This window comes from Pongo pygmaeus, chromosome 4 (genome assembly GCF_028885625.2).
Source record: "Pongo pygmaeus isolate AG05252 chromosome 4, NHGRI_mPonPyg2-v2.0_pri, whole genome shotgun sequence".
Lineage (NCBI taxonomy): Eukaryota > Metazoa > Chordata > Mammalia > Primates > Hominidae > Pongo > Pongo pygmaeus.
The window spans coordinates 162,276,616-162,301,957 of record NC_072377.2 but is presented as its reverse complement, the minus strand read 5'-3'; the positions used below and the strand labels follow the sequence as shown (position 1 = coordinate 162,301,957).

Sequence of the window (25,342 nt, the reverse complement as noted above, 5' to 3'; positions counted from 1 at the left end):
CGTGAGCCACTCACGGCATGCTATTTACAAATAAGGATTATCTCATTTAATCTTCACAAAAACCCTGAGAGAGGCTTCTTGCTCTCTGATTATACTTTTTTTTTTTTTTTTTATTAAGACGGAGTCTCTCTCTGTCACCCAGGCTGGGGTGCAGTGGTGCAATCTCAGCTCACTGCAACCTCCACCTCCCGGGCTCAAGCAATTCTCATGCCTCAGCCTCTTGAGTAACTGGGATTACAGGTGCCCACCACCATGCCTGTCTAATTTTCATATTTTTAGTAGAGATGATCTCAAGTGATCCATTCGCCTCAGCCTCCTGAAGTGTTGGGATTACAGGCATGAGCCACCGCGCCCAGCCTGATTATATTTTTCTAACCTCTCATGGTTATGAGGTTGCCTATGGACCCTAAAGACATCTAAACACAAATGCTTTCACTACTAACATGCCTGCTCATGAAATTGATTCCCACTCACACATCCCTACCTGGTTAAGAGGCCACTCTTCCCCTGCTGTCAGCCAGTCTCTAGGGTGATGCTCACGTGTTGGTCACTAGCATAATGGAGAAAGCTTGGTTGGGCAGACCCTGGTTGAAGTCCAGACTCTGCTTGCTACTCACTAGGTAAGTGGGCCTGGATAAGTTCCAGATTTCTGAGTCTCTTCACTATACAAATAATATACCTGCCTCAAAAGTGTTGTGATCATCAATGAAGTTCTGTATGTGAAAGTCCCCATCAGTGCCTGTCACAGGCTATGTGCTGAGAAACTGCTGACTACATCAGTTCACAGTTGCTTTGCTTAACATGCAGAGTTCTATTAGGATCTGCCTTGCATTGAGTGCTGGTCCCCAGGAGAGTTTGGGCAAGGAGGGACTGTGATATTGTTCCTTCAATTTTTTTTTCTTTTTTTTTTTTAGTGCCTATGATGTGCTAGGCACTGAGGATAAGCAGTAAATCAAAGCCAACTCTCATGAAGCTTATATCCAGATGGGGAAAGAGCACAGATCACAAGAAAATAAATGAATAAAGTAGTAGCAGATTATGCACCAGGCACTGTGGCTTAGGCCTAAAATCTCAGCATTTGGGGAGGCCAAGGTGGGAAGATCACTTTAGGAAAGGAGTTTTGAGACCAGCCTGGGTAACATAGCAAGGCCTCATCTTTACCAAATCTGAGCCTGGGAGTTTGAAGCTGCAGTGAGCTAGGATCACACCACTGCACTCCAGCCTGGGGGACAGAGCCAGACCCTGTCTCAAAACACAAAAAACCAAAACAGATTATGCAATTGGGGGCAAGGTTAGTCTTGGAGAGACACGTTATGCCTGGCGGTTAAACCAGATATCAGCTTTGCTCTTCCTGGCTGTGTGACCCTGGGCAATTATTTAACCTCTTTGAGTTCCTTTCCTCATCTATAAATGGGAATAAAAACATATCCAACTTGAGGATTTGTGAGGAGTTAAAGAGAATTCACAGGAAGCACCTACTATGCCTGGTGCCTGGTAAGGGCTCAGGTGTTAACTAGGGATGAGTTGTCTTGAACTGACTCTATTTCTAAAAGTATCTTACCCACTCTACCAAGGGTGTTAACTACCACAGACACAGTAGAGGCTTTATTGGCAGTCACATTCATTCAGAGATTGGAGACTGTCCTTCCAGCCCTAGAAAAATCCGTTTAATCACTCCATGCTCAAGGAAGGTCAAGACACAAGTATCAAATAAATATAATCTGTAATCTTTATTCTTAACCCTGCAGACCACACTCTTAGGGCCCTCAATTTACTGCCATTCTCAAGATCCAACTTGTTGCATTGCTTTTAATTACAGACGGAAATCCACATTCATCAAAAACTGGGGATTTGAGGCTGAAGAGTCAGGGAGCCAGTCTGCTGGTCAGCCAAACCTTGGAGCTCCAAGGCCAGCAGGAATTTACCTGGGCTTGGCCCACTTAGGGCACAGGATATAAACACAGAGTGCAGGTAGAGTCACACAGGGGAGGCCCTGCACCAACCTCGGGGCTGAGGATCAAGTCTTCCCTCTTTCCAGATATACCAGCCCACTAATTTCCCTTTCTAATGGTTCTTCTCCAACTCCCACACTCTTGTGGCTAGAAAGGAGATGGGAAGGGAAGGAATAGTAATTATCTCTCTCTCCAGCTGCTCTGGTGTTTTGTATGCCTCTGGCCAAATGTGAGGGGACCAAAGGTACTCCCCATAGCAGGTGGTGTTGGAACAGTCAGGGCATGCTGCTTCCCAGTGTGGGCAGCTCATCAGTGGAGCAGGGGACTCGGTAGCAATCTGGTCAACAGCTAGAATGCACCCCATGCCAAGTCTGCACCTCCAGTTGGCCATTGAGATTCACAGCTGTCCAAGTCTTTAAGGCTGCAACCCAGAAATTACCCCTGAGCTCTTTTCTCCTAAGTTCCCAGATGAGCACCAGAGTCAACACAAAAGTTAGCCCCTAGTATCCAGAGAGCCTGGGACTGCCTTCTGCCAAATCCCGACTTTGCTCCTCATCTTCTTCCCACCTCCCCAGATCATAGGTTGGTTGACTCCTTGAGGAATAGAAAAGTGCATTCTGCCAAATTCTCGCTTGGCAGCCAGGCCACTTTGAAGCAGTGAATTTGCTGTTCTTCTTTCAGAGTCAGACAAAATGAAACACTGGGTTTGGCCATCAGAGTTTGGCTGTGGCTCTATTATTGTTTTGTTTCCAGTTCTGCGATTACTGCCTTTATGTCTCAGTGACTGACTCCTTAGGATGTAAGTAGAGGGGGAAGGGGTGATGGTAGGATGGACTGGGTGGATGCCAAGGTGCTGACTGCCAGGCTGGAGTCCTCGGGGAATGAGCTGGTTGAAATTTTTCCCTGAGACATCAAGTGGCTTTCACAGTAAGAAGGTCAGCTGAGGTCTTGCTTCTGCCTCCAAAGAGGAAGTGACAAGAGCAACAGGATATTTTACATTGGTTGTGTCCATGTCGGCTCTGGATAGGGAGGCATGGCCAATTGCTCTCTGGGCCTCTGGGAGCCAGCTCTATGTCATCCTTGGGCTAGAAAACAACAACAACAACAATGGAGATTCCATCTCAGGAGGAGAATTGGTGTGAAGGAACTCCCAATGACTAATATCTCAGGGAAGTCCTTGGACTGTGCTACATTCAATGGGTCAGATTCCATCTTCTTCCCAATGGCATAGAGATGGCACTGAAAGAATGAATGAGAAGGGAGGTCCAGGGGACCTGCAGGCACTGATGTAACCTTGGGTATTTGGTCACTGAGTCTGTTTCCAGGAAGTTCTGCCACCACTGCTATTTAGGTAGAGATTTTTCTCCTGGAAACAGTAATGAGGTATAAATGAACTTCTCAAGAAAAGAGAGCCCATTGGTAACAGTTGCACTGGAAAATAACCGGGTGGTTTTGAAATTGGGAGGTCAGGCTGTACCATCGGACTCATCCTCTCACTCACATATTCCAAGCTTCAAGAATGGATTATAAATACTTTGGGTTTCTCTTCTGGCAATGAGGTGCTGGCAAGTTCTATATTGTCCACAAGGACGTTCTTGTCTTCCAGTCTAATGACAGTCGGTTCTGGGGCGGGAGAAGGGGGTGGGTTTTTGTGCATGTGGGGCAAGCTGGCACAGCTGATGTCCAGGTCTTTGAAAGCATGCAGCATGAACACGCCCAGGATGATGGTGACAAAGCCTGAGAGGGTGCCCACAATGTCCACAGCAGACATGCTGTACCATTCCTTGAAGAGGATGATGGACGAGGTAACGACCACCGTGGTGAAGAACACGTAGTAGATGGGGAACACCAGGGAAGTGTTGAAAATGTCCAGTGCCCTGTTGAGGAAGTTGACCTGAGTGCTGAGGGACAGTGCCAGGATGAGGGACAGGATGTAGGGGAGTGGGTGCCGGACAACTGGCAGCCCCTGGAAGAAGTTCTTGATGGTGATGCCCAGCCCCTTGACAGCAGCCACGGAGAAGGCCCCGATCACAGAGCAGATGATGATGTAGATGAGGATATTCCTTTGCCCGTAACGTGGGGCAATGACAAAGATTAGGATGAGGCATGACACCAACAGAAGTACAGCAAACATGATGAACCCTTCGGGAGGAGAGGGAGAAGGATCACTCGGCTGTGGAGGGTGCAGGCAGTATCTAGGGCCCAGACTCATGGCAGTGGGAGGTAGCATTAAGATCGTGGGCTCTCGAGTCAGACAAACACGGGTTCCAGTCCCAGCTTCATGACTTTCTAATAACTTGGTTAGGTTGTTAAACCCCCCAAAACTCAGTTTCCCCATTTGTAAAAGAGGACCAACAATAGGATCATCCTCATAAAGCTGTTTTGTGGGATTCAGTGAGATAATGTATATAAAGCATTCATAACAGTGCCTGGCACATAATAAACACTTATTAATGGTACCCATACATAACGGGCCAGGAAGCCTTTAAGCTAGCCTTGCTAACGAGTACCAGCCCATTAACGTTTCTGCTTTAGCTTGCCTTCTCCTCTAGGTGGCAGCACCTGAGATGGTCAGAACCCAATCTGACTTTTATGGGACAGTGGGGAGCGTTCAACCTCAAGTATTTTCCTGCTCTTCAGGGGCTTGGAGTCTACCTGTGTCTTTCATCTTGGAAGCCATCTCCATGATGGTAGTGACCTTCTCTTCCTCAGGGGCATGTATCACCATCACTGTGCTGCCGGCCACACAGATCACACAGCCCAGCTTCCCCAGCAGGTTCAGACTCTCTCCCAGGAAATATGAGGAGAGGATGGCACTGCACGTGGAAATGGGAGAAGGAGATTGGAGTAGCCATGCCTGTCCCAGAGTCCCAAAGAAAAATGGGGCCTGAGCAAGCACTCACAGAGAACAACAGACCAGAACTTGCTACTCTCTCACGTGGAAATTTTTCTTCCAAGAAAACTTATGTTACCATGGGCAAGTCATGTGACCACCCTAAGCCTCATTGTCCCCGTCTGCAAAATGGGGATGCTAATAATATCCACGGGAGACATTGTTCTCAGTGACTAAATGAGATAATGCACAGAAAATGCACAGTACAGAGCTGGTACCAAAGAATAAACATAGCTGTCACATATGGAGGGCTCAGTATGTGCTGAACATTCTGAATGTATCCCGTGTACTAACTCATTTAATCCTCACAGCATCCCTAGCTGAGGCCAAGAGAGGTTAAGCAACTTGGCCAGGGTCACCAGGTATTAAGAGGCCAGGCCGGAATTCTAACCCAGGTAGTCTAATTCCAGAGTTGGGGGGCTTAACTGCTATGCCACGTTGCCACTCAAATAAACACTCATCAAATGTCTCATAGTTTTAAAAATAGTTGATATGAAATATCTGTGTTTCCCGCCACCCCCAGTCCTCCTGAGCTGGGGTCAAAAAATATTTGATATAGAAACTCATTTCTGGGAGTGTTACAATATTTGCTGGAGGAGTAGAAATGCAGGTGAATTTCTTCCATTTTAGAGACTGAAACTATTCCCAAACAGAAGAGTTGGAAGAACACTTCAAAATGCTCTTGTCTAACTGCCTTCCCAATGGACACATCCTCTCTTAGCACTGCCAACAGATGGCTGTCAGCTTTGGCTTATAGATACCTCTGGTGGCAGGGAGTCCACCCCTTCACAAGCCAAATGAGGCCGTTGTAGATTTGCTCTAATCATTTACCAAAAATATGCCTTCTGGTAATTTCTATTTTTTGCTCCATCTCTGCTCCTCAGGTCATTCATAACACATCTATTATTTCATTTGTATAAGCCAATGTAAACAACCTCAGTGACAATTACAGGTACCATGTCTTAGGCATTTATTACCTACTATGTATGGTGCTAGGAACTTCCCGTCTATCACACTAGCATCTCACAACTCTTTGCAAAGTGAAATATACTATCTCCAGTTGATAGATGAGAAGACTGAATCTCAAAGAAGTTAAAATGACTTGGCAAGGTCAAATGACTAGCAAGCAGTGGAACCAGGAATTGAGCTTGAGTCCTTTCTAATTATAAAGCTCATGGGTTTTCTTCTGTGCCTCACTGAAGAGGATCCTTGTGACTTCCCTGAGTCTTCAATTTCTGGGCAAATTATCTCCAGTTCCTTGCTGCACCGTGGTGACATGATTTCCATTCCCCTCACATCCTTGAGCCGAGCCAGCAGAAGTGAGAAAGGAAGGGAAAAAAATCACGGGCAAGCCTCGTGTGATCACGGAGGCATGCGTCTGTCTCTTCACGAAGGTGGCATTAGTTTAGGGTAAAAACCTATTGGCTATCTTGGGACACAATTAGCCTCAAAAATCCTGGTTCGAGTTGTCAGGAGAGAGGAGATTGATATCTAAGCTCTCTTGTCTGTCTTCCATCTTTCCTCTGAAACTACCAAAAACATTTTGGCCACAATGTCCCATTCAAGAGATTATTCATGCAGGCAGGGGCCACACACTGGAGGATTTTATGGCTCTCCCAACTTCCCCCGGGTAGGAATTTGCAAACTAATCAGATATGCAATTATGATATCACAGCTACATCAGCTGTGTTAGGCCAGTTATACAGCATGAATCAGGCGAGTTGTACAGCATGAGTTCTATTAGTTTTTTGAGTGTGTAAATGTTGCAAAATTTTCATCAAGACGGTAAAACAAATTATGGGTACTGGGTGTGGTCTGCTACTATTTACCAGCGTTCCAAGGTTAGGCCAACAATCAGAGTCTCCTTCAAATGGGGCTCCAGGACCCCCACAGAGGAACTGGCTCTGTGTTTGTAGCTCAGGGGGACTAGGGGCAGTGGGAAGCACAGACATTTACTATCAATTATTTTTAAAACTATCAAATATTTGTTGAGTGTTTACTTGAGAGGCAACGTGGCACAGCAATTAAGCCCACTGACTCTGGAATTAACACTGCCTGGGTTAGAATCCTGGCCTGGCCTCTTAGAAGCTGGTAACTTTGGCCAAGTTGCTTAACCTATGTTGGGCTCAGCTAGGGATGCTGTGAAAATTAAATGAGTTAATATGCATGATACATTCAGATTGTTCAGCACATACTAAGCCCCCACTATGTGATAGCCGTGGTTATTGTTTGGTCCCAGCTCTGTACTGTGCATTTTCTGTGCATTATCTCATTCAATCTACAGAACAATACCCCCAGTGGATATTATTGGCATCCCCATTTTGCAGATGGGAAAAATGAGGCTTCGAGTGACTAAGTGGCTTAAATGACTTGCCTATGGTAACATAACTACTAAGTGGCAGAGCGAGGATTAGAACTCAGGCAGCGTTAATCCGGAGCACATGCTCTTAACTTGTATGCTGCATCTATCGTGGCACCAAAGTAGTGACATGCACTGTTCACCCTGGTGACGGTGGAAGCCCTTCCAACTGGTTTGGGCTTGGCCTGCCTCTCTATTACCCAATCAAGGGGATGCTGGGGCAAGAGGCAGCAAACATTCCCAGGGTCTATAGCTCTGAACAGCACGCTGCCTCTTTCTGGAGGCTGAGACCAACCCAGGTCCCTGATTGCCAAGTGGCAGTCGATCCCACTTGGCAATTCCAGGCCTCAACAAACTGAAAATGGAACAGAATAAGAGAGAGCTAGAGAGGGGACAACAACCTTATGAGGACACTCAGTGCTCCCAGAGGTGTGACGACTGTTGCAGGTGCAAATGCATAGGCTCCAAAGTTGGCAACTTCTCCAGCAGCCACTAGGAAATGAAGGGAGAAAAGAGGCTGGCATGGCGCAGAAGCACCATCTCCATTCCAGACGAATCATTCCGTGTACAACCAGCTGGAGAATCCCAGACCAGCATTCCTTAAAATCCTGATCCGTACACTCTCTCTCTGGAGAGTCTGATCGAAGGTCAGTCCCAGTCTGTCCAGATCAGATCCTTCCACTTTAAAGATGGCGAAGCTAAGGCCCCGAGCCCAAGGTCACATGACATGCTTATGGGGTAGAAGCCCTCTTGTTCTTTAGGCCTCTTGGCTTCTAGTCCAGGCACAGTTAAATTTGTCTCAGGGACTTCCAGTATTTTGGACTAGATTTTTAATTTAAATTCTAGGAAGTGTTAGTTATCAAAGGAAGAAACAGTTACAATTATTGGTTCTCCAGGTACCAATTGGTCCATCGACCCCTCTTTTCCCCTCTTTTCCAGGGGAATTTTCAACAGTCTGGACTAAGAGGCAGGTGGTTAGAAAAATCTGACATTTCTGGCTGGGCGCGGTGTCTCATGCCTGTAATCCCAGCAGTTTGGGAGGCCAAGGCAGGCGGATCACCTGAGGTCGGGAGTTCGAGACCAACCTGACCAACATGGAGAAACCCCGTCTCTACTAAAAATACAAAGAAAAAAAAAAAATTAGCCAGGCGTGGTGGTGCATGCCTGTAATCCCAGCTACTTGGGAGGCCGAGGTAGGAGAATCGCTTGAACCCGGGAAGCAGAGGTTGCTGTGAGCTGAGATCGCACCATTGCACTCCAGCCTGGGCAACAAGAGCGAAACTCCGTCTCAATAAATAAATAAATTAATTAATTAACAGGAAAAGAAAAACCTGACATTCCCAAGGGGTCTAAGTTCTTTCTCCCTATCCGAGTTTCCAGTTTGTAAACTCCTGAGTTAATACACAGGATAACACTTAGAAAGTTTAGCAGACAGTAAACCCTCAATATGTGATAGCTGTGTGTGGTTATCAGAAAAGTGTCTTTTTCCATCTCTCTGCTGATAGAGAACCACCTGGGTCTCCCCTTTAAAAATAGGTGGTCACTGGGATAGCTCTGGCTGAGATGAGGATCAAAACTTGACATAGGGGGATTATGAATAGAAACCTGGTTAATTTTCCACCTAAAAGAGTCAGGGTTTGATAGCAGGAGAGGGTGGGTGGAATTGGGGGAAATGTGTGAGTACTCATGCAAATTTGGGCAAACTTTAAGTAACGGACCAGCTATGTTCTAAGTGGGCCAACACATTAACTGCCTGTGGACTGGGGGAATTTGGCCTAGGAGTTCCAGCTTCTACCATGTAGAAGTCAAGAGTCCACTACCAACAGGCAGTGATATTATCGAGCTATGTTTAAAGGGAAGTTGCGAAAATACACCTTCATCATTGCCAGCTCTGTGCAAACCTCTCTGGGAGTAGACGCTTCATGGATGAAGACTGGCTTTGATGGTAAGATGTTCTCCCTGCAAAGGTTGTCAAGGTTTTCCCCTGGGAATCTGGGCCTCAGATTCACACTTGCCATACTAGAGACAAAAATGCCCCACCCACCCCTCCCTTTGTCTCCAGCCCTGCTATCAATAGGCCACTGTTATTAGTAGCAAACAACCCACTTACTGGTGAGAAATCCAGCCCACCACATTGCATCTTTCAGGTAGCCGAAGCCTCCGTCCACTGCGGAGGGAATGGACACAAAATTAGGATGGAACTTGGCCACACTTTCTCAGGCACCTTTCCTAACTCTCTGCTCACTCCCCGGCCTCTAAGGGCTGCTCCTTGAGGCTTGGTTCTGGGCCTTCTCCTGGGTGGGTTCATTTGTTCCTAAAGTTTTAAATACCATCTATATCTGGTGCCGCTGTATCTGTAGCCTGGACCTTCCTTCTGAGTCCAGGTGTGTATCCAACTGCTTACTTCACATCTCCTCTTGGATTTCTCACAGGCATCTCAATTTCTGTCCTAAATGGAGCTCTTGGTTTTAAATATTCCCCACCCACCTGCCAAATGAAACATAGTAAGTGGCACTCTCATTTATCCAGTTGCTTAAGCCAGAAACCAGGGTATTGCTCTTTGACTCTTCTCTCCCTCCTGCATCCAGTCCATCCTGGTAACTCTGTCCCCAAAAAGCATCTCGCATGTGTCCACTCCGCTGCCACCTGCTACGCCAAGGCACTGTCATCCCTGCTCCAGGTTGAGGCAACAGCCTCCTTCATAGTTACTCTGTTCCACTCTTGCCCTTTAATAACCTATTTTTCTTTTCATGGCAGCCAGTGGTCTTTTAAGAATGCAAATCAGATTATGTCACTCCTCAACTTATGGCTGGCCAATGGCTTCTGAGTGCTCTCAGGATAAAGACCAGAATCCTTAACAAGACCATGCATAGTTTTGGCCCTGCTCACCTGTCCAAGTGCATCTCCTGCCACTCTTCTCCTCTCTCTTAGCTCTCCAAAAACGATGAGCTCTTTTCTGCCTCGAGGCCTTTGCACATGCTTTCCCTTTGTCCAGAATACTCTATTATTTGCCTAAACTTACACTCACTCTACAGGTTGCTGTGTGAATGTTGCTTCCCCTACGATGCCATCCCTGACTTCCTGATTTCTATTATTTCCTGTTGGAGTTCCCTCTCTCCCTCCCTCCCTCCATCCTTTCCTTCCTTCCTTTCTTCCTTCCTTTCTCTCTCTCTTCGTTCCCTCCCTCCTCCTTCCTTTCTTCCTTCCCTTTTTCCTTCCCTCACTCCCCCACTACAGGGTCTCGCTCGGTCACCCAGGCTGGAATGTGCAGTGGCACGATCATAGCTCAATGAAGCCTCAAACTCCTGGGCTCAAGGGATCCTCCCACCTCAGCCTCCTGAGTAGCTGGGACTACAGTCATATGCCACCATGCCTGGCTAATTGAAAAAAAATTTCTGTACAGATGGGGTCTTGCTATGTTTCCCAGGCTGGTCTCAAACTCCTGGACTCAAGTGATCCTGACACCTCAGCATCCCAAAGTGCTGGGATTACAGGTGTGAGTGACTGCGCCCAGCTGGGGTTCTCCATAACACCCAGCTCTTCTCTTTCATGGCATTGTTGTTTATAATTTTAGTTGATCTTCTTATTTTATGACATTTCCCCCAGTAAAATGGAAGCTCCACAAAGCCAGGAATTGTGTCTGCTTTGTTCAGGACCTGGCACATAGTCAATACTCAATAACATTAGCAACAAGGATGATGATAATGATGGATGATGATAGATGGGTTTGAGACAGTTGCACAAAAATCCAAAAATTTATATTGCTCTTTGGGAATGCCCACTTTTCTAAGGAAAAGGTCTCTAGTTTTCATCAGGTTCCTAAAAAGGTCAGAATTTCCCATAAAAATTAAGAACTGTGAGAGCAATTTACTCTAAGGGTTGAAATCACAGAAGATACTGAAATAGCAGATTGGAGAAAAAAATGGATTCCAGGGAAGTTGTCTTTCTGAATGGTCAATGATACCTTCTCTGAGCACAAGCAGAAATTTCCCTGGCACTCTGGGAGGTCTCTGGCCTTTCGAACACTTGTCTAGAAGGGAAGGGTGGAATGGCAATAACCATTGTTCCCGACTTCATCTCTGCACCTCACAGCTATTCATTTTGCAGCAGACATGGGCTCTAGACCTGTACCTCTAACTGTGGGAACCTCCCACTGAGATAACAGTAATACGAATACTAGTGCTAGTCTGTGCATTAGTACCCCTAACTGTGGGAACCTCTCACTGAGATAACAGTAATACCAATACTGGTGCTACTCTGTGCTAGGTATGATTCTAACTATGTTGCATTTTCTTATAACCCTTCAGGTTGGTACTGTTCTTATTTCCATTTTATAGATGAGGAGACTGAGGCATAGAAATAGATAGTTTTCTTGCCCAGAATTGAATCACCAGGAATTGAGGAGCCAGAATTAGAACCCTAATAGTCTGCTTCCAAAGTGCAACATCCCACAGAAACATTAAATTGAACATGCCCAAACTTGAATGCATCATCTTCCCATAAACCTGTTCCTCCTTCTACACTCTTCATCTCAAGAAATAGCACCTTCATCACCCCAGTTGCTCAAGTCAAAAGCATGAGTCATCCTTGACTCCTTCCCCTGCCCCTCCTCCCTAGCTTGAAGCCAGTCTGTATCAAAACTGGTAAGTTCTCCCTTCAAAAACTAGCTTTGGAATCCACCACATGTCTCCATTCCCATTTCCGTCTCCCGGGCCCAAGTTCTGTCCTTTCACTCACCTACTTGGCCTCCCAGGCTCCAGGCTTGTCCCCTAAATCCATTCTTCACCCAGCAACCAGGGATCTTTTCAAATTGCAAATTAGACTGTGTCACTCCCCTGCCTAAAACCATTCAGTCACTTAACAATTGCACTCAGGCTCTGTGCTTCCATTTACAAGACCCTTCATGAGCTGGCCCTTCACTCACCGTGCACCCCTCCTGCTCCTGCCATCCTGAATGACTTTCGATTTCTAGTATCACTCAAGTTCTCTCACCTCTGAGCCTTTGCACATGTTATTCCTTCTGCCTGGAACACTGTCTCCCTATTTCCCCTTTTACCTTGCTGTCTCCTCATCATCCAGGTCTCAGTTTAGAGATCATCTCTTCTGGAAAAACCTCCCCTAATCCCGCCAAGTCTGGGCTTTACACACCCCTCCAAAATATTCCCCTATAGCAGGCTGTGTTTTCCCCATGATGGCACTTAACACATGATAAAACAACTGCCTATTGACTCATCTGTCTCTTCCACTCAACTGAAGGTTCCACGAGGACACTGAATCCCCATGTCTAGCATTGTCCCTGGCATACAGCAGGCATGCGATAAATGGTGATTAAATGAATGAGTCATTTTGCACAGGATTCCTTTTCTCAAGCACTGTTTCACAGAAAAACATCTTATTTTCCAAACAAGCAAATCCCTTGGGGTCCGACACTTCACCATTTTTTGGCAGCCCAGGAGGGAACTCAGCTGGATGCTAAGTGAGGTCACACCAGTGTCTCACATTGTTCTGAGCAGAAGTATCTATTCCCATTTTGCAGAGAAGCTGTGACTTGCCTGTGATAATGTTGGTGGGAAGTAAGACCAAGACCAGACCTGCATATCTGATTCTTGGTCCTGAGACTTGTCCCGTCCCTCCTCTAATAAACACATCATGAAGGTCTCAGGAAAGATTGGATTCTAAAGGAAGGCCTCCTGTTGGCTCTCTAAACTGAGACCTCCTATTGGAGGCCTTCCTTTATAACCCTAAACCCTAACCCTGTTGGCAGGTGGGATTACGGACGGGGTTGACAATGAGCCTTTTGTACCTTGCTGAGGCCATCCTCTTAGACTGTAGCCCTGGACCTTATGAGGGCTCAGCTGCCCTGTGCCCTATCCTCTCCTGGCCCAGGAACCTACCAGCTCGAGTGGCTCCCGTGGCCACGAGTCGCAGGAGGCCTTTCTTCTTGAGGATGACGCTACTGCCGATGAGGAAGCTAGACAGGAAGGCCAGGCCCAGGCCGATGTAGAAGCCATAGTTCTGCCTGATTCTTTCCTGCCAGCTATGAAAGGTGGCATTGCTGGGCACCTCAGGGCTGAGGTCATTGACAATCTGGCACAGGACTTCTTGGGAGGAGCAGTAGAGGTGGAGCAGGGAACCTGGATGGGAAGACCACAATGAGAGAGTCACACTGGGGACATTTGCACACTTTTAAAATATTGGAATTGGCCACTGTTTCAAACCCTGTGCTTCCGCTACTGCAGGGCTATACCCATATACTGTGCCCCCACCTAAAAATAATTATGTTCAGTGAGTGCTTATGCTAGTTAGGGGCTTTCTTTGCATGACCACAACAAATTTGTACCACCACGTGTCAGATAACAAACCTGGGCACAAGGGCAGACCCTCAGTCAGAAGAAGTACACAAGTTCAATGAAACAGCAAAGAATAGCCAATAATTCTCCAGTGCTACTACTCACATGGTCCTCTGCTCTGGGGTTTTCCAGGAGGGTTTCTAATGACCACTTGGAAGCAGGCACAACAATCTTTTCTAGGCTTTTAGTTGAAGAAACCAAAGCTCTGATAAGTTTAGTAACCTGCCCAAAGCCAAAACATGGGTACTGAATAGTGAAGCCAGCGTCAGAGTCTAAGCTTATCTGATGCCAAAGCCCAGGCTCTTAACCACCACACACACCTCAATAAAGCAGGTAGCATGTGGCCTCCTAAGAGGCTTTTTGTTTGTTTTTGTTTTTGGGGTAGAGATGGGGGTCTCGCTATGTTGCACAGGGTGGTCTCAACTCCTAGCCTCAAGCTATCCTCCTGCCTCAGCCTCCCAAAGCACTAAGATTACAGATGTGAGCCACCGTGCCTGGCCCTAAGAGGTATTTTAAAATAGAAAACATCTAAAAATTGGGAGATTTTCCATGAAAATTCAGATGTGAGGCTACGGTGAAAAATCAGATCTGCTTACCATATTGGGCCCTCTTCTAAGGCAACAACTGGCTGAAGCTGGGCAGTGTTGCCCCCTAAAATAGGACATATTCTCTGCAGTTCCCCAAGAGTCTTATCTGGCTCCTTTCAGTAATTTCTAGCATGTGCTTGGCCTTTGTAGGCATCTGAGTTTGTGACCTCTGGAGGTAGCCTTTTTCAAGCTGTGTGTCACCAAGGCCCAGGTCCCTATGCCAAGGATGTAAGCCTCAACCAAGTACTTCTCCTACCAACCTAGAACTCCCAGCCAGTGCCTGGAAGGGCCCCAAAGTCCACGATCAAGCAGCTCTGGCTCTGGCACATCTGCAGTGCAGAGTGGCATCTTGGTGGAACAGACTAAGGGCAATGTTGACCCTTCTTCCGTGACACAGACCCATGAATAACAGCTTGAAGAGCCCTTAGAAAGCAGTCTAAATTCTTATTTTCGCTGGGGAAACTGAGGCCCTGAGAAAGGGAAGGGCTTGCTTAAGTCAGCCCAACATCTGGTGAAAGATCTGGATCCAGCACCCACTAGGGCACATCCATGTGTCTTTTGCAGTGTGATATCTCTCTTTCCAAAACTCATGTCACAATCAAGGGAAGATGAGAGAAGAGGCATCTCAGTCCCTAATCAGACTTGTTCTGCACTGCTCATTCCTGTTTCTCCAGCTCAGGCTTCCTTGCCCAAGAGCTGAATCTGGGGAGTTCCTTGAGCCCAGGAAATGAGCCAGAACCTACCTGGGAGAACATGGGCTAGGGGAGGTGACTCCTGAGAGGAAGACCAAACTCATCCCCACGCCCTTCCCCTGCTCCCTGAAGTGCACCTCTAGCAGATGGAGCCAAAGAACCCTCTGTGGATGGACTTGGCTGTCACAGTAAAGCCTGCAGCACCCAAGGGCTCAGCACCCTCCATTGAGTCAAGTTCTCCCACTGCAGTGAAAAGTAAAAGACAGAGGGCTGATGGCCAAAGTAATCCAATTCTGAGCATGGGACAGATGATTCCTGTCATCTCTTCCAGAATATGCTAGGACTGGGGAACACATTCTGGCCTAGAGAAAAGGTGAGGTTGAAAATGCCTGTCTTGTTCAGGAAACCAAAGTCAGACACTTAACAGGCTGACTTTGAAAGCTTCACTGTAGAAGGGAAGAGGTTAGAGAAACAGGGACATCCCACAGCCTGCAGTTCCAAGACAAGGTAGGAAAGTGGAGCCACACCAAGGAAGGAGTTGAGGTTTTACTGTCCACCAGCCCTGGATCTATATTCCATTTCCTCACTGTATTACCTTGAGCAAATTATTAGCTGCTCAGAGCCTCAGTTTCTAGATCTTTAGAATGGGGATAGCACGATAGTAAAATAATAATGCCTACCTAACTTCTAGAGTTGTTTTAAGGATTCAGTGAGATAATGCAGGTAAAGGGCCTAGTCCACTACCTGCTTTATGGCCAGAACGCAATAGGAAGCCAGAGGTCTTTCTTTACCCCTCCCTGTGGTTCTTTCTCTTTCTTTTCCAAAGACAAGCCCGTCCTGTGGTGGTCCTCCCATTGACCCACAGAGAAAGCGCGAACTGCGCAGGGACTAAAACCTGAAGCAACTATACATTAAAAACACAGAATCCTCCCCGCGCCCTCACCACCTCTCAGGGTGTCTGCTGTCGTCAAAATGCCTGCTCCCCACTAACCCCCCGTCTCAACCCAGGGGACATACTTTCCTTCCCTGACTCCTCTCAGCCACCCCAGCTGCGAAGATGAAAGTGAAGTCTCAGCCAGAACCCTGATCTTCAAAGCTGGGTGGGAGCCACCTCGTGCTGGCCCTGCCCCTCCCCAGCTTTGGCCCCCCAGGGAGGACAGGATGCGAGGGAGAGGGGTGGCAAGGAGGGGAAGGCGCGAAGCACGGAGCCCGCCTGGTCCCCAACCCTGCCGTACGCACCGTTCTCGCAGCTGGTGTTGCTGACCCGCAGCTCCATGGGGCCCTGGGCACACCAACCGACGCGCGGGCGGACGGCGCCCGGGCTCCCCAGCTTCGGAGCAGGTGGCCGCGACTTGTCCCCCGCGTGGCTCGCGCGCGAGAAGCCGCCGGGGTCCCCACCCAGGGGTGGGGAGAGTGACGCGTCCCAGAGTGGGCGAGTCTCCGGGGAGGAGTCACCCGGCGTCTTGGGCAACTCCGGGGGCAGGGGGCCCAGGGCTCGGGCGCGTGCCTTCCCGGGGTGAGGACGCTGCCAGGCTCCCAGCTCTGGAGTCACCGCCCCGTGCCAGGGGCAAGAGGTGAGGAGGCGGGTTACCCGGCACCGGCCCTCCAATGCCTGCACCGGCACCCAGCTCCATCCCCAGTGAAAGAGTACAGGGGACCTGGATGGCTGGAGAAGGGGCAACTTTCCTGCCGAGGTGAAAGTGGCAACGTAGGAGTTGGAAGTGGGTACTGCTGCCAGTTGGGAACCTGGGTTCCTTCTTTTCCTTCCTTCTCACCCATCCACCCTCCCCCTCTCCTTCCTCCCCTCCACCCTCCTGCCCTTCCTCCCTTCCTTCTGCCCTGTGACCTCCTTTCCTTGCCTTACCCATTCATTGATTCAACCTAGGTCTGATCTGTGCTGGTAGGTAACAGGTACATAGTGAGTGCGTAATAAATGCTCAATATATATTTATGTCTAATGAATAGATAATAGGAGCTTGGTAAATTAAATGAAAGAAGGGAATGAAGTGATTGGAGATCAAAATGAGTCAGACTATTCCCTGTCCCCCAAGTACCTTATATTTTAATGGGGAAAACAAAATGTGATCATCTCTTAGAGACCAATGTTTTTGAAATTACCACTTTAAAATTATTTACACACACACACACACACACACACACATACACACGTTGTGATGGAAAGCATATTTATTACTATGGGTAACAGTAAAAAGTAAGTTACAAAAACTCTGACCTGGAGCATAAAAATATGTGTGTAGAGTTTGCTATAGGCCAGGCAGAGTTCTAAGTGCTGAAAAATTCCAGTTCATTTAATCTTCATGACTGCCTTATAATGTACAGACTTTTATTATTTACCAAAAGGAAACTGAGGCACGAAGTGCTCAAGTAACTTGCTGGGGATCTCAGCTGAGAAGCAGAAAAGCCAGGATCAAACTCATGCTGTCAGTGGTCACATTAAGCCGCCTGGCATTTTACACTGAAATAAACTGCTCCTGGGAAGTGAGGGTGTGGGGCTACTAAGAAAGCAGTGATTGGTTCTGCCAGTGGTGGTCACCGGCTTCCTGGAGGAGGCAGCTTTTAAGAATTGTCATGTATGGAGTCGTCAGCATGGGCCAGACACTGTGCTAACCCCTTTCCAGGCACTGTCTCATCAAAGCCTCCTAGGAGACAGACATCCTTACTTTTTCCATGCTACAGATGAGAGGAAACTGTTATTTTTAAAAATTTTATCATGAGATAATTTTAGACTTATAGAAAAATTACAAAAATAGTATAGAGAGTTCCCATATACCTGTCACCAGCTTCTCTTAATGTTAACATCTTGTATAGGAATAGAAAAAACTGTCCTTTAAATACTCTGAGACACTTGCTCCCAAGGTTGCACAGCTAGTGAACGAGGGTGCCAGGTGTAAACCGAGCTGCTGTGACCCCAAGCCTGTCCTCCTAGCTACCACCCTCCACTGTCTACTTGCAGACCTCTAGCTGGGCCTCCAAGGATGGGTTGCCCCAGCATGGGGCTTCCTCTAACTTGCTGGACGACTTTAAACAAGTTGCTTACTCTACATAAGGATCAATTTCCTTGTCAAATGCAACAGCCCCTTCTCCAAAGGGTCAGGATCGGGTTGGGGAAGGGAGAGGTTAAAAGAGAGAGGGAAATGTGAGACACAGTGAATGTAACAAGCCACGTTTGCTCATTTTACTTGCCGCATAATTTCACAAGCCCTTGATTCTGTAATGATGTGCACCTGTCTGTAAAAATGCTTTGAAAACAAAACAGGATACAGCACAAGGCCCCCACATCTCTTGCCTGAGACACTGTATTTCTTAAAAGATAAACGACCCTAGACCTTGCCTATTCCTACACATAGGATAATGTTTGACAAGGTTAGTGACTATGCCCCTGTCATCTATAACCAGATATACTCTTGCACACAGACTTTCATGTGATTCTGCTTTACTGTAACTTCTGAGCAAGTTTGATGTAATGTTTGAGCCCATACTGCACTTCTGCTACCTGTATATCAGCTATGAGCTAAAACACTGTTTCAGAGCAGTGGGACAGAACCTCTCTGAAAGACTCCTCCCAGACTTTTGTCTTCAGTCTCTAGTACTCAGTAAGACTTCTGTTTTTTGTTTTTTTTTTGAGACAGAGTCTCACTCTTGCCCAGGCTGGAGTGCAGTGGCTCTATCTCGGCTCACTGCAAGCTCCGCCTCCCACGTTCAAGCGATTCTCCCGCCTCAGCTTCCAGAGTAGCTGGGATTACAGGTGCCCACCACCATGCCTAGCTAATTTTTGTATTTTTAGTAGAGACAGGGTTTCACCATGTTAGCCAGGCTGATCTTGAACTCCTGACTTCAGGTGTTCCACCTGCCTCGGCCTCCTAAAATGCTGGGATTACAGGCCCTCAGTAAGACTTCTGAATAAAACTAACTTTAATTCCTTAAAAGCTTGATTTTCTTTTAGTTGACAGAAGTCATAGCCGTTGCCAACAGAATATATCCAAGTCTGCGGGTGAGTGTGCCCAGGCCCACCTCTAACTTTGGAGATGTGTGGTACCACCGTTCAGGTAGAAGTGAACACCTCCAAGACTGTATGAATTTGAACACAGAGCAGCAAGACACTAGAAGATTGGCCCTATTTGAAAGTGAGACTTCATGATGAAAAAATATATGTGTCCATGCTACCTGCAAGGGGGAATTTGACAAGAGAATTCAACTTATCTTTCTCTTCCCTAAGCATTTCTGCTGTTCAGCTCCTCCTTGTGCTGTAAAACAGAGTCAGCACTGAACCTGGAGTGGTACAGCCCTCAAACCCTCACTGCATTCAAACTTGACTGCTTTTGTTCCAAGAACATAGGGTGAGAGATTTGGAGTATTTCCCTCTGGTCCAACCTTTTTTCTTCCTCGCTTTATTGAAGTATGACTGACAAATGAAAGTTATATATATTTAAGATGTACAACATAATGATTTGATATAGGTGTACGTCGTGAAATGATATGACAATTAAGCTAATTAATACATCTATCACCTCACCTAGTTATATTGTGCATGTGTGCGTGTACATGCGTGTATGTGTGTACATGCGTGTATGTTGAGAACACTTTAAATAGTGGCTTCTCTTAGTGGCCTGACTTTTTAAATCACAAGAGAGGATGTTTCAGATTGTAGTTGCCAGAGCTGAGCCCAGATCCTGAGAGACAGATGCACATATATGTTCTTTAATACATTTATTTTTGTAGGTGTTTGTGATTTGTGGAACCTCTAAATTTTAGGGGCAGGGCAGGGGCCTCTTGTCAGGGGTTAAGGGCAATATTGAGTTTATCCTATGCTTCAAGACGGGCCTTTTCAGAGTCAGGAGAATCTCATGTTTTAGGGCAGTGGCACGAGGTGAAGGAGGCTAGGATCCACTGCAGGGACTTTCACAACCTCACTGGGCCTCAGGCTCCCCATCTGTTCTAAAAGGGGGCTGGGCCTCAACAGGGCTGGCATCAGAGCATCTTGCCAGTGTAGACATAAAGGGCCCCATTGAACTGCAGGCTTCTCGGCTGCTGTCCTGACAAAGCCCTTTTCTCCTCTAGCCACAATGGCCCTGTCAGGCAGGTAGCAGGGCCTGCAGCATTGTCTCCCCAGAAAAGAACAACAGGGTTCACTGTCTGTTCCAGGCTCAGTCTCCCTGGGGAGGGTGGGTGGCTTAAGAAGGGTCTAACCAGCTAGGGACAGATGGGTTCTGCCCTTAGTCAGCCAGCGACTGGTGACCCAGCCACAGCTCTTTCGGTCAGTTATTGTGGGATGAGTAGGGAAACAAATTCACTAAAACCCAAGTTTTTAAAAACTTGACTTTTCCAAGTGCATGTCCAGATGTTTTAGGTTACAGAGCTGTGCCGTCCAGTATGGCAGCTATCAGCTGCATGTGGCTTTTGAGAACTTGATGAGCCACTAATCTGAATCGTGATGTGCTATAAGTAGAAAACAGGCTCAGTTAGCATTTTGGACTAGATCGTTCTTTGTTGCCGGAGGCTGTCCTGTGCTTGTAGAATGTTTAGCAGCACCCCTGGCCTCTACCCTCTGGGTGCCAGCAGCGCACACACCCCTGCACCCCGACCCCCACCCCAGTTTTGACAATCAAAAACACCCCCAGACAATTGCCAAAATCATGCTGGGTTGAGAACCACTCAGATTTCAAAAACTTAGTAAGGAAAAAAAGGAAAATCTCATTAATGATTTTTAAATATTGATTACATGTTAAAATGATAATATTTTGGATGCATTGGGCTAAGTAAAAACATTATTAAATTATTTTTCCTATTCTTTTCACTCTTTATAAAGTGGCTACTAAACTGTTTAAAATTACGTACGTGGCTCATGTTATGTTTCTTCTGGGCAGTGCTGTTAATAGAAGAAACTGAGTGCCAGAGAGGGAAAGTGACCAACAGAAGGTCACAGAGCAACAGACGGGCAGTCCAGGCCCCAATCAGGTTTTCAGACTGGCACCTGTAGGATAAAGGCACCTGGTAGCAATAACTTAAGCATACGCTCACAATGAGCCTGTACAGCAGACACACCTGAATGTCTGTTCTAAGCTCGGGAATCTGGGAGTAGCCAACCTGGAGACTCGTTTCTTGTCTATGAGGAACATCTGAGCCCCCTGCTTGTCCCATGGAATATGGGCTGTACAGAAGATCCAAGCCCTGAGGTTTGAGTTGGATGAAGGTTGCCAGGTGGAGGTCGTTAAGGGGAGGGTGTTAAGTGAAGATGTAATATAAACTACATGTGGTTTGCAAGTAGTTGTGGTTTTCCTGCCCAGCCCTTCACCACTGGGTTATCTTGTCCAGCCCACCGCGGCTGGACTGTAGGTAAAGAGGACATCGTGTCCAGCCTGTCACCAGTGGACCTTTTCTGTAGGTAAAGATGATGTGGTGTCCTTACCTGTCCTAGCCTGTTGTCAGTGGGCGGGTTTTCCTGTCCAGCTCACCACCACTGGACTTTCTTCCCTGTATGTAAGCTGCCAATCAAACCCCACCTCTCATTTGCTGGCTGTGGGTCTCTTCTTCAGCCTCTTGAACCTGGTGCCTTGCCTATTGAGGTGAATAGGAGTTCAGCACAATAGCACCCCAGAACAACTCTGCTGCTCCATGCAGCTTCACAACGGAAAGGAAATCCAGAAATCAGTGCATTGCGTCTTTCCAGTGAGCTATGGTCAAAGAGCACTACAGCAGGAATAGAGAGGAGAGACATTATGTCTGTGGCTCACATTATGTTTAATCTTCATTTAATCTTTGCAACAACCCTGGTGAGAGACTTTGTTATTAAGCCTGTTTTCCAGATGAGGAAACTGAAGTCCTGTGAGGACTCTTAGCCTGCAAGTTGAGAAACTAAGAATCAAACCCAAATACTCCTTTCAATACTACACATGCTGCCATGCAGTCTTAGGTCTAGTGGGACCTGGACAGGTCACCTCTTCTCCTTACATCCTTCCTGGATAAGAGGACCGTGCAAGATATAGTCTGAAGTCCTTCCCAGCCCTGCCGAGCTGGTCTTCTGGGTAGGGTGGGGAAAGACAGATGGTTGTCACCTCCTTCAGGCTGACAGGGAGTCATGGAATCTGGATGGTCAGCATGCAGAGGCTGGCCCACCCCTTTTCAGGTGTGTCCCTGGGATGGCTGCTGTCCTCATAAATAGCTTTGCTGACATCAGAAATAAGGCTTGGAATGGACACGTGTATTTGCTCTGGTTCTAAGAAGAGCACCATGCCCAACGATGGGATCCACTGGCATCGATAATGATTACTAACCCACCGCTCTACCGAGTTCTGTGTGCTAAGCACTTAGCAGATATTACCTCATGTGCTCTTACAATTCCTTACTCTGGTACCACTTTAAATCCCATCTTATAGATGAAGAAACTGAGGCTCAGAGATGTGAAGTGACTTTCATAAGGTCACACGCAGTGACAGAGAATTTCAAACTGGGATTGTGCATTCCCACAGCAGTTCCTTTAACTAAGGCACTGGTTTGATGAGGCCATTGGTTTGAGGATTAGTCCCCTTCCTGATCCGCCTCTGTATGGGAAGACTGGGGCCATCCAGACACAACAGGGGGCAGCTATATAACCTTCTCGTCAGCCCTTCTCCAGAATCGGAGTTGAAGAGGCTCACCTAATCCAACCCCCTTGGTTTGAAGTTGTGGGGAAACTGAGATACAGAGAAGGTTATGTTCAACATCACTCAGCTAATTTGTGGCAGAATCAGTACTTGACTCAAAGTCACTGGAATCCCAACCCAGCACTTTTATCTCTCTCTTTGCTTTCTTTCTTTTTCCTTTTTCTTTCTTTCTTTTTTTTTTTTTTTTTTTTTTTTTTTTTTTGAGACACAGTCTCACTCTATCACCCAGGCTAGAGTGCAGTGGCGTGATCTCAGCTCACTGCAACCTCCAACCCGCAGGCTCAAGCAATTCTCTCGCCTCAGCCTCCAGAGTAGCTGGGATTACAGGCATGTGCCACCATGCCCAGCTAATTTTTATACTTTTAGTAGAGACAGGGTTTCACCATGTTGGCCAGGCTGGTCTCAAATTCCTGACCTCAAGTGATCCACCCGCCTCGGCCTCCCAAAGTGCTAGGATTACAGGCATGAGCCACCGCACCTGGCCAGTTTCTTTGCTTTCTTTCTGAGAAGAAAGGACAGACTTTAGGACACGTCATGAGTTAATAGTTTTTGGCCACTGTTTAAAGATAAGCCAATGCACTAAGGTTTTCACAGGTATTATCCTATTTAATCCTCAAAACAAGCCTAAGAATTAGGGACTGCTATTATTCCCATTTTAGAGATAAGAAAACTGAGGCTCAGGGAGGTTGAGAAACTTGTCTTCTATTAAATAGTGGAGCCATAACGAAACCCAGCAGACTAATTCTAGAGCCAGTTTCTTCTCAGGCTGATCCAACTGCATCTATGGGATTCTCCCATCAGAACATGGGCCTGCAGGTGGAAGACTGTCAAATTACTGTAGAGGGCAGGGCTCACGCCAATGCATGTATTGTGGAAGTACAGCATTGCTTGGCCTTGATGTGGGTGTGCAGAGAGCCTAACGCACTTAAAGTATGTATAAGAACTTCAGATCTTGTTGAAAACCAACTATAGTTAAAACAATAATATTGATATGAACTATTACTTGTTGCCCAACTTCCGTGTTGCGGGTTCTTTATGTGTATTGCCTCTGAGCCTTACAGCGACCCCATGTTAGGATACCTTCATGGTAACTTTATAAAGTTACCCAAATTTTACAGCTGATGGCAGTGAGACTTTGTGAGGTTAAGTGACTTGCTCAGATTCACACAGAGAATAAGTAGCTAAGCTGGGATTCAAGCAGGTTCCCAAAGCACCTGCCACTCTGTCTTCCTTGTTCCGTAACGTTTGCTTCTCACTGGCAACCGTAAGGGCAGAAATCTCCTGGTGGAGGATTGAGGAGGACTGTAGTTATGTTCGTCCCCTGGGCCTGTGTGGACCTACAGCATTCGCTATACGGGAACAGGGTGGGTGGGAACACAGTGAGCTTTGAGTGTGGCCAGAGGGAAGACTGATTCTAAAGTTAACTTGAACATGATCAACAAACTTAGGCTCTGTTTTCCCTTTCGGTTAAAAACAAACAAACAAACAAACACACACACAACCATCTCAGACTCTGCTGTTTGACAGGCTGGTATAAAAAGAGACAGGAGATGGCAGTTCCAGTCCCTATTCTGTCACTAACACACCGGGAACTGCGGCAGTTCTTTCCCACTTGGGCCTGTCTTCCCAATATGCGCAATGGAAATGAAGAACTAGATCAGTGGTGCTTAAATTTTTTTTTTTTTTTTTTTTTGATGATATGGGGGTAGACAGCAAGCCTTTTTTCCAAATAGAAAGTTACATGGAAGGGCAACATATAAACTTCTTTCAAGGGCAACTGCTTTCATTGATTCAGGCCCAGAGCCTAGAACCTTGCCCGCTCGGCCTCCATGTTGTCTCCCTGCTGTCCCTCCCCTGTGACAGCCACGGAGGCATCCCCTACCTATGCTAGGACTTGGAAGATCCCAGGTTGACAGTGGGGGCCATGTGGCTTCCTATGCATACAGCTTGTGCACTGGCCATGGCATTTATGGAATGCTCCCTGTATAGAGAGGCTCATAAAGGGATGCCATAGGCTCAGGACCTTCTCAGTTCTCCAGACCCATTTGTCAGGGCCTTGGGCCATGGGCATGCTGTTGCCAAGTGGGTCTGAACGCTTATGCATGGGTGGTAGGGTCTGAGTTCCAAGGGGCAATTCCCACTCACTCCCGAGTGGCATGTGATGTGAGGCATGGAGAAGAAGAGAGGTTTTATTTGCAAGTTCAAATAAAATTGACTTAGCCTCCTTCAGGGATCCTGGAGAGAAAGAGCAGATTTGGGGTTGTGTAGGGGTCTCAATTCAGCCACACACAATAGCTGTGTGGCATTAGGTAAGTTACTTACCCTTTCTGGGTCTCTGCTGTATGATCTGTAAAACATGAACAATGATGAGGATAATGATAATAATGAAATGACTTCTTCTCCTTTTTTTTTTTGTTGTTGTTGTTGAGACAGAGTTTTGCTGTTGTTGCCCAGGCTGGAGTGAAATGGCACGATCTTGGCTTACTGCAACCTCCACCTCCTGGGTTCAAGCAATTCTCCTGCCTCAGCCTCCCGAGAAGCTGGGATTACAGGCATGTGCCACCACGCCCGGCTAATTTTGTATTTTTAGTAGAGATAGGGTTTCTCCATGTTGGTCAGGCTGGTCTTGAACTCCTGACCTCAGGTGATCCACCTACCTTGGCCTCCCAAAGTGCTGGGATTACAGGAGTGAGCCACAGCGCCCGGCAATGAAGTGACTTCTTACTGTATACTTACTATGTGCAGATTCTATGTAAGTGCCTCTCATGCATTATATCAGCAAAGCCACATGATAACCATATTAGGTAGACGTTGTATTATCCATTTTGCCAAGGAGAAAACTGAAGCA

General features: G+C 46.9%; 1 protein-coding gene across 2 annotated transcripts; it reads right to left on the bottom strand.

Moving 5' to 3' along the window:
- Window positions 1-1,706: 1,706 nt before the first annotated feature.
- On the bottom strand, window positions 1,707-16,387 carry NIPAL4 (NIPA like domain containing 4). Of its 2 annotated transcripts, XM_054489086.2 has the most exons (6): window positions 16,073-16,387; window positions 13,099-13,338; window positions 9,315-9,371; window positions 7,606-7,696; window positions 4,608-4,768; window positions 1,707-4,094 (listed from the first exon to the last, which is right to left on the bottom strand). In XM_054489086.2, the coding sequence occupies exons 1-6, from the start codon at window positions 16,107-16,109 to the stop codon at window positions 3,466-3,468; spliced, it is 1,215 nt and encodes a 404-aa protein (XP_054345061.1). In that variant the 5' UTR covers window positions 16,110-16,387; the 3' UTR covers window positions 1,707-3,465. The 2 variants fall into 2 exon arrangements, with proteins under 2 accessions (XP_054345061.1, XP_054345062.1); XM_054489087.2 differs by lacking the exon at window positions 9,315-9,371 and having other exon boundaries at window positions 16,073-16,222.
- Between the last annotated feature and the right edge of the window lie 8,955 nt (window positions 16,388-25,342).